This window comes from Antedon mediterranea, chromosome 6 (assembly GCF_964355755.1).
Source record: "Antedon mediterranea chromosome 6, ecAntMedi1.1, whole genome shotgun sequence".
Classification (NCBI taxonomy): Eukaryota; Metazoa; Echinodermata; class Crinoidea; order Comatulida; family Antedonidae; genus Antedon; species Antedon mediterranea.
This window is the reverse complement of record NC_092675.1, coordinates 23,418-33,413: the sequence shown is the minus strand read 5'-3', so window position 1 is coordinate 33,413 and position 9,996 is coordinate 23,418. Positions and strand designations below refer to the sequence as shown.

The 9,996-nt window shown below is 33.1% G+C and overlaps 1 protein-coding gene across 1 annotated transcript; it reads left to right on the top strand.

Annotated features, from left to right (window-relative positions):
- Positions 1 to 142: 142 nt before the first annotated feature.
- On the top strand, positions 143 to 9,594 carry LOC140051080 (hydroxymethylglutaryl-CoA synthase 1-like). Its single transcript, XM_072096170.1, has 9 exons — positions 143 to 227; positions 2,483 to 2,937; positions 3,916 to 4,041; positions 4,477 to 4,629; positions 6,289 to 6,460; positions 6,716 to 6,886; positions 7,203 to 7,435; positions 7,754 to 7,923; positions 8,316 to 9,594. Exons 2-9 carry the CDS (start codon positions 2,487 to 2,489, stop codon positions 8,379 to 8,381), a joined length of 1,542 nt encoding a protein of 513 aa, XP_071952271.1. The 5' UTR covers positions 143 to 227; positions 2,483 to 2,486; the 3' UTR covers positions 8,382 to 9,594.
- Positions 9,595 to 9,996: the final 402 nt, after the last annotated feature.

Sequence of the window (9,996 nt, the reverse complement as noted above, 5' to 3'; positions counted from 1 at the left end):
TGACATATATTATTTTCCTCTGTATTGTATTGTCCAATCAAATTGGTTATAACACAAGCGTTATCGAAACTGGTTCTGAAACTCACGTGATGTGAAATCACATGATAATAAGGAGATATGTACGACGTAGAGGTCGCTCATCGGAAAACGTGGGATGTTTTGGTAACTAGACAGATTACCTTCTATTCTAAGCATAGCCTACAAACAATTCTTCAGAAAATAATATTGTAAGATAAATGATAATAAAATCTTAATTTGGTTAGGCCCTATTATAGGGCCGGGCCTAGCTAGGCCTAGTAGTAGTAGGCTTAGCTCTAGCTAGTTAAGCTAGGCCTACCTAGGCCTAGTAGGGCCTACTAGATAGTAGCTAACTAGCCCTAGTTAGGATTGACAGGCCATCATCGGGGTCAGACGATCGGGTACAAACGCGTGCGGACGTTCGGCGGGCCTAACTTTGTGGGGGATGTTCGGGCTCAACTGTGTTTACGTTCGGGCCCAATATAATTAGACGATCGGACCCATTATAAAAATAAAGGGAAGACGATTGGGTCCACGAAAACGAATTGGGTTTACAACTGTTCACCAAACATTATTTTTCTAGGCTAGGCCTAGCTAGGCTATACCAAATACAATAAAATAAAATAAAAAAAAAAACCAAATAATTCATTTATGCTAAAAAAAAGGACTCAATTTCAATTTCTCTCTTTGCCAAAAAAATGCAATAGTAAACACAGATATACAGTTACCAAATGACAAAATGTGATGGTTTTTTTTAAGCTTTACGCCACCTTCATTTAATATTAATGTTATGCGCGATTTGAACGATTTGCGTAATTTGAAATTGCGCAAGAATTTTCTTGCGCAATTTCAAATTGCGCAAAAAAATCCTTGCGCAATTTGAATTAAAACATGTGTTTCAAATTGCGCAAGCAACGTATTAAATTGCGCAAGTAATCTGCAAATTGCGCAAGTTTTTTTCGACAGATTGTGAAATCATGCACACCCATATTTTTATAGTGATTTCTAAAGCTCAGTTCCCACCATCGGGTTTGTTCTTCCGTCTTCCAAAGGGACTTGTATTGATTGATAGGACATCAGGAGAGGAGTGTTGCAATCCCACAGTCATTTCTTCACTTGGTCACTAATGACCTACTTTTTGAATAGAATTTCATAAGCTTGCAATTTAGGGACAATCTTTGTATATTGTAGGTATTCAAGGATTGACCTTGTCAACCATTGTGTAAATACTTTCTCTGCTCTCTGCTTTGCTATTCTATTTATCATTTAGAATTCAATTGTGATATTGTATATTCTTAATACAAATCGAAATGGATTTAGTGTTACTTTCGAAAGTTTTGATCATTTTGTATATGGTAAGAGAACTAAATAAACGCAAGCAGAAGAAAAAAACGATTGCAAAAGAAACGCAGTGTGTGGGTGAAACCATGGATATAGCGGCGAAAATCCCATGGAGCATACCATGATTTAATAAAGGAACTGGAAGTAGAAGACATAGAAAAATATAATAATTTTATCTATAATTATATATAAATATATAATATATTAGGACTTTTAATAACACTTTATAATCTTTGTATTCCATTCAACTCCTAACTAAAGTTATTTCAGGTATCTATAATCAAAAGATATATAGTGAACTATATTATATCTCTCTGCTACAATATTCAGATGTTGATCCCTACCAAGCCAAATTCCTGCCCATCTGATTGGCTATTGGTGTAAAAAACTGGTGTCAGTTTCGTTAATAATAGGACATGCACTAAAACTTATAAGTCACTATTTTCTCTCTTTTATACACAAGGGAGCAGTTAAAATAATAGATTTGACCCTAAAGGTGACTGGAAACAGGCACTTTCCATCAATCAATACAGTGTCCCTTTGGAAGACGGAAGAAAAAAACCGATCGTGGGAACTGAGCTTAAGAATGATTCAAAATTAAATATAATATCGCATTTCCTTACCCTCCCGGGAGCCTCCCTGCAAGAAAATGCACTTTTGCACCTCTTAAACTTAACCAATTTAAAAACATTCATCCACTGTGTGCAGTGGTGATGGTGGGTCGTTAATATTATTAAATCATCATTTTCTGTCAAAGTAACTTATAACTAGGCCTGTTCTGTTACAATTGCTAATATTTAATAAAATGTAGGGATGTGGTTTTTTAAAGTCAGTTGTTGCGAGTGGTGATATACTGATAAACGTTTGTAAAATATACTGTATAATATTTTCTACATTTGCTGGCAATAGTAACAGTATCTGTGAGGCTATTTCCATTACAGTTACTACATTAGCTGTTGAACGTTCTATATTAGCTGATGTTTAATAAGCTATTGGTGTTTCTACATTAGCTAGAGGTTTTACTACATTAGTGGTTCTACATTAACGGGTGTTTTGACAGCTGGTGTCTATTACCACATTTTACACAGCATTGCATCACAATCAATTCTTTTTTTTTTGTCAGGAAAATGGCAAATAATACAACAATGTTAAATAGGAAATCTCACTGGCCAAATGATGTGGGTATTATAGCAATGGAAGTGTATTTCCCTGCACAGTATGTAGACCAGAGGGATCTTGAAGTTTCTGATGGAGTATCAACCGGGAAATATACAATTGGATTAGGCCAATCTAAAATGGGATTTTGTACCGACAGAGAGGACATTAATTCACTATGTTTAACAGTCGTTCAGCGTCTGATGGAACGCAATCAACTTTCATATAATACTATAGGCAGGCTAGAAGTGGGAACAGAAACTATTATTGACAAATCTAAAAGCGTAAAGACTGTTTTAATGCAATTATTCAAAAAGTCTGGAAACAGTGATCTGGAAGGTGTAGATACTTTGAACGCTTGTTTTGGTGGTACATCAGCCCTCTTCAATTCTATCAACTGGATTGAATCTAGCTCATGGGATGGTTAGTATTACATTATTACCTCCGCCAAGGAGGTTATGTTTTCACCCCTGTATGTTTGTTTGTGTGTGTGTGTGTGTTTGTGTGTCTGTGAACAGCCTGGAGGCCACAGTTTTTATCCGATTCTCACCAAATTTGGCCACAATGATCTATGCCCCAAAAGCTCGGATGAGTTCGAATTTGAGGTGAAAAGGTCATAGGTCAAGGTCACAACTAACAAAAAATTATGTTACTGCCTAGTGACCACAGTTTTTATCCGATTCTCACCAAACTTAGCCACAATGATCAATGACTCATCATATAATTGTGGTTAAATTTTGAAGGGTCAGGGTCAAAGATAAAGCTCCACAAAAAAAAAAGAAATAAAAAAAAAATAATAAAAAAAAAGACCTCAGTGGGACTTGAACCAGCGATCTCAACTGTGAGAGGCTGGATACATAACCATTACACCAAACTCTCATCCACAACTTTTTAGTGTGCAGTTAGCCTATTTACACTTTAAAAAAAAATATATATATATTTTCCGGGGACATTTTATGTAGGGGAATTTTACAGTAGGCGGAGGTTTGTACTCTCAGAGTACCCTCTAGTTTATAATAAAATTATTAATTTTGTATCATCAATTATGCTTATTTTGATCAATGACCTTCCTTTCTAACCATTAGTTTGCTGTTTGCCGATGATCTTAAAAATGTTTGCTTTCCTGATGATTTCCTTTCAGGATGGTCATAATCTTCTATCTCTCTTCAGATAGACCAGTGTTATGTATATTGGTACGAAAGAAATTTTAGTACAATATTAATAATGTACTAGATAGTTGACCGTCATACGGATCTTGGTACAGGTATCATAGACTGTAATTCAAATTTCATTATGCAAATTAATGTGGCTGTTAGTAAACCATAGAACGCTTGCTTTCTAAAAATGTTTTTAAAAAGTGGCTAATGATTTTTTCCAAATGTGATATTTCACCCATTTTAGGTCGTTATGCAATGGTGGTAACTGGAGATATTGCAGTGTATGCCAAAGGCAATGCTAGACCAACTGGTGGTGGTGGCGCTCTGGCAATGTTGATAGGTGAAAATGCACCTCTAATCTTTGAAAGAGGTGAATAAAACAAATTTAAGTTTCTTTCTAATCTTTACACAATTACTGTATGGTCAGTCAGAAGACTTTCATTTGAAGGATTTATAATTTACTCATTAATTAGAAATATTAAGGTTAGGTTAAGTAAGGTTGTAGCTACATGAGAAACCCATGGCAGGATGGTCATATCTGTGTTTCGGGAGACCCAGACAAATACGATATTTGTAAATAAATATTAAAAAATAATCATTTTGGTTAAAAAATGACCACTATTTTGGCCCACAGATTGATAAGTTTACTAATCTGTAGCGGAGATTTTACTTGAAATTTGTAAAAAATAAAAAACATTTTGTCACACATGGCATGTCATACCTCAAATTCAGAACCTAGTTTGTTGGGTAAAACATGCTGGTTGTGCTAGTTTACATGCATTTATTTTGACATTCTTTACTATAGGTCATCGTGGTATTCATATGGAACATGTGTATGATTTTTTCAAGCCAAATTTAGAATCAGAATATCCAGTAGTCGACGGAAAACTATCAGTGCAATGCTACCTTGGTGCTCTAGATAAATGTTATAAATGTTACAGTGATAAAGTAAAGAAAAGTAAGTCAACAAAACGAAGTATACGTCGTTCTTTATCCAGGGGCTGAATTTATTATTTAATGTTTATCAGTTTGCTTAACCCCTTCTCTGCGTATACCCGGTACTACCGGGTATAAACAAACGTCGTTGAAATACGTATACCCGGTAATACCGGTAATACCGGGTATGGGCAAAACAATTATTTAATCGTATTTGCCTATAATATATAGCACCCTCTATATTCTTTCGATGAACTTGAATATTTTTGCAAGTCATTAAAAAAATTTTCCAGCAAAAAAAACGGCCCTCTATAGTTGTATTATCGTCTTGAAAATAATGCGCCCTCTATAGTTAATTAATTAATTAATTATATATAGTATAGTATATATAATAGTATTTCTATCTTGGAAAGTTGTTTTGAGTAGCGTAATGGCGGCAATTTTGAAAGTAACAAAAATTTACCAGCCCCAATAGGGCAACATCGTGTTTATCACAACACCCAAAAAAAAAATTCTGAAACAATAGTTAGATTTTGTACTATAGTGAATTTTTGGAAACTGTCATTATTTTCACGATTTTGCCCCAAAACTTTGATTTGTGCATAATTTTTATAAAACAATCAAAATAATTCAATTTTTTTTTATATTTTTATTTGTTATACGTATCTTCATCAATATCCAGTTGGAAAAACGTATTCCATAAGAATTCTTATAAAAAATATAGTTTTTATCATTGATTCGATAAAAAACAAGAAATCCAAAATACCTGTAATGACGTCATCAATATGCAAATTACTCTTTTTTTTTATACCTAACTGTAGACTAACCCTTTGACAATCACACACCACAAAAATAATTACACAATTATCTCAATTAGTATTTTTTTGCAATTTATTAAAATATCAAATGTTTTTCTTAAATATATATTACGCACAGAGGTAGGAATAATGCTCCGCAGTGAAAGGGTTAATAAAGTCCCAATGTTAGGCACTGCTTAATATTCTTGACTTGAACAAAGATTGATAAATGCCAGCTCACGTCTTCACTATCATGCCCTTTTATTAAAGTTTAATATATTGATGGTATAAGTGGTGCTACAAACCGATCAATAATCAGTTGCTACAATGAAGCTCAAGATCGGCAAGAATGGAGACACCTCATCAAAATGGTCACGAGTACTCAGATATGAGTAGAACGACGAGAGAGAATATATCAGGACATAGTTTGAAGATAGTTTGTAGTTACTTGACCACAGAGACAGGATAGTCTTCAATTGATGATACTGTAGTTTATGGTTTCAGGGAGTGGTTGGGATGCAACACAAGAATGTAGACACAAGATAGTTTGTAGTTACTTGACCACAGAGAGAGGATAGTCTTTAATTGATGATACTGTAGTTTATGGTTTCAGGGAGTGGTTGGGATGCAACACAAGGATGTAGACACAATGCAATTGACCAATGACAAGCGACATTTCAAATAGTTCATCATTGTGTTGCGTCTCTAGTAAAAACCACACATTAAGTAGCACTTGACTAGGTGTTTGATGGTACTGTACATCAATTGGTTGAAGGTTGAAACACAGGGTTATTTAATTAAAATTGAAAATTTTTTCCCGACTTTCTTTATTTTAAATATTTAATTGATCATGTGTGTCCAATATTTGTTAAATTGTTCTGTAGGTTGTTTGAAAGAAGCTATCTCTTTAGATCATTTTGATTTTATGTGCTTCCATACACCATATTGTAAACTAGTGCAGAAATCTGTAGCAAGATTAATTTTCAATGACTTCCTACAAGATTTGAACCCGGACACCAATGATGGAAGCCGTTATGCTGGTCTTAGTGAATACAGGTACATTATTTTCATTTAAAATTCTAAAAGTAAACAGAGATACTGTACAATAAATGCAATCACATCATCACTGAATGTAAAAATAACTAGAGGCTGTTTTCTGAATTGTCTGGAAATCAGAAATCCATGGATTAAGTTGTATACAGTAGACTTACTGACCCAGAGGCCCCTTAAAATCATCTATCATGTATTAGAAATCAAACATATATACAACTAACACAGCCAGATTAAAATGTCTTTATATATTTCTTTTAGAGGTGTAAATCTTGAGGACACATTCCACAATAAAGATATTGAGAAAGCTTGTATGAAGTGCAGTAAAGAACAATTTGAAACCAAAACCAAGTCATCTCTGCTTATAGCAAATAATGTAGGGAATATGTATACACCTTCACTGTATGGGGGCTTAGCATCAGTTTTAGCAAGGTATGTGCTTTTTTAACATTTTAAAATATAATTTCCTATGTACTGTATCATTATATAATTCAAATTGTGGGAACCTCTACACCTTGGAACAGAGAAAGATGTTGGTATACTAGAGGACCAGGAATTCTTAAGCTGCATTTAAATTACATTTTGCTTTTATGTGCTTCACATATACACACCAAAATGTAAAAATCTTTCAAGCAATATACACTAATATATTTTTTAGTCACATTGAGTTTAGGTTTGATAGTGTATACAGAGCTTAACATAAATGAATTTTTACTAAAACCTATATTATTCGACTGTATGTTTACAGTACTTCATTGGCTGATCTAGTAAACAAGAGGATTGGCTTGTTTTCATATGGGTCTGGTCTAGCGGCAGCCATGTTTTCCATCAAGGTTACCTCAGATGCTTCTGATGGCTCAAAACTGTATACGTTAAAGACTAGTTTAGATGATCTTCAAGATAGGCTAAACAATAGAACATGTGTTAGTGCTGAGGAATTCACTACATTAATGGACCATAGAGAGCGCACTCACCATTTGTGTAAGATATACAATTTATTTTGTGTAATATTTATATAAAACTGACCCGACCCGATTAAATTCAAGCAATAAATTAAAGTATAAACAAAGTAATCAAGGAAATGTAAATTATAAAGATTTAATTCTTATGAATTAATATAATATTTGTAGAGCATGGAAGGTATAGAAAGAAAAATCTGCACAAGAAGTGAGATTTATTGAACTATTTTTTCTGAATAATAACTTTCAGATTGTACATTTATATCATGTATGAGCAATGTTTGTGTTATTTTTATGAGTAATTTAAATTTCCAAAAATGAAATATTTAAATCATTTCAGGTAATTACACACCAGAAGGTTCAATAAATGACCTTTGCCCTGGAACATACTACCTCAGTCAGGTTGACCATATGCATAGGAGGCAGTATCAAAGAAAACCACTTGTTGATTTTGAACAAATTCCATCGCCACTCAATGATGAAGCTATATTGGCTTCTCCACCCGCTAAGGTAAACATTCCAGTTAATATAACAGGAATAAAAACAATATACTGGGGGATTTTAAGGTGAGCTTGTGTCAACATGGAGCTAAACGCAACTGGAAGGAACTAGATGCACGAGAGCACTTATGTTAACTTTTGAGCAACTAAAAAAAATTTAAAAAAGTCTGGTTTTGGGAGAGTTTCCGGTTTTCAGAGAGTCTGGTATTGGGAGAGTTGACTGTATTGAAAATTTTGTTACTTATTCGTATCTTGTTTTCGAAGAAGTTCCAGTTTTAATTTGTTTTCATTTTTTATATCCATCTGTGATGAATAAAGGTGGCATGCCAAATTGTTTGTAATAATGAATTCTATAGTATTCAATAGTAAAGTAAAATAGATTAAACTTTTATTTTGTTTCAGAAACCGGTGCGAAACCATATCAAGAATGCAATGCTGGAGACAGACAACCAAATTGCAATTAAGTAATTAACTAAAACTGAGAGTAACTGCATACACTACACAACAGTTTTATTTGCAGAGTTACCAAAAAAAAGTAGCTAAACATTAGAAGTTGATGTCTTTTGATAGACACTCTAAAGCTCTGTCTAATTAATCCTTTTTTTTAATTATTTCGTTTTAATGTCGTGTAAAACTGTTCAAAAGTCATGGAATTTAGGCATGTGAATTAACTCTTGACCTGGGTAAATTTTATTTATTCAGTTCACAACCAACAGCGATGAAACCGCCACTAAAATTTGTTTAAACTTGCTGTACTTTATAGTATCAACTCTATCAAATTTGCGTGACAAAAAAATGTGATGTGCCCATATATGGACATGATGATGATGATGATCATATCAATACCATATTTGGGCATATTACTACCATATTTGGACACATCACATTTTTTTTCAAACTATTTAGAATAGTTTGCAGAAGTCTGGAAATTAGGTACATAAATGAGATTCATATGCTGTACGTCTCCTTTTACAGGGGAGTCATGTTAAGGGCTAACGCCATGAGAATACATAGATAGATATAATACTTTATTTTAATGAAAATGTGGTAGTACATGCAGATGAATTCTGAAAAAATTTGTTGTACTTTTTCTGCCATTCAGAAATAATTTGTAAATCATGAAGTCATGGCATTATTTACCCATTAGTAGTAAAAATGGTGCAAAAAAAAAACAGGTAGTAATATATATGTTTTGCAATTTTAATTTTGATTATTTTATTTGATTTTGATTATTTAAATACTGCAGTTTTATTAAATATTAGTATTTTATACTGTTTGTTTGGTGCTTGGAATAGTAGGACTAATACGAAAGTGTATCATTACCCAAAGTTAGCAAATAGTACTGATTGATTAAATTAGATTATTGAAACTTTGTATTTGATTATTAACAGTATACAGTGTTAGATATATAATATTTAGTATTCCTGTAAGAGCGCCATCAGCGCTTTGATTTCTGTTTTAACTGAAATATAGGTACATGTCATGTGTGCCAAATGTTTTTTAATATAAATATATTATACCGAATTACCATCTAGAACCTAGACTGAATAATATGTAAATTATGTTGTTAACTGGATATAATGCTGTTAGACTGAGGTGGAAATAATTAGTAGTAGTATAAGTAGAATAATAATAGAAAGTATAATGAATGAATATCAATAAATATTATAATTTAATGCTGTTTAATGTACTGTTTACTTTTTTTTTGTAAACAAAAATAGACCTACCATGTCAACATGTGTATACAGCAAAACCAGTACAACATTATTGAAATTTATTATTTATTCATTATACAATTACATTAAATATATAATATTCATAATATATGCTAGAAATACTATACTACTGTAATCCAAAAAGAACTCCATTTTGACATATATTACATCTAGCTGCTCCAAATCCTCGCTGTTTCTATACAAGCAGTGGCAGTAGATATCATTTGCAAGTGGTTTGAGGAGCTTGTAAGTGGCCAAGCATAATGGTTATGAGCGCTCATTGGCTAATCCCAGGTGCCCCGGAGTTTGTTGGCATTAAAATATGTCGAAAATTTGCCCAGTGGCCTCAGGCCTGTGCAAAAACATGT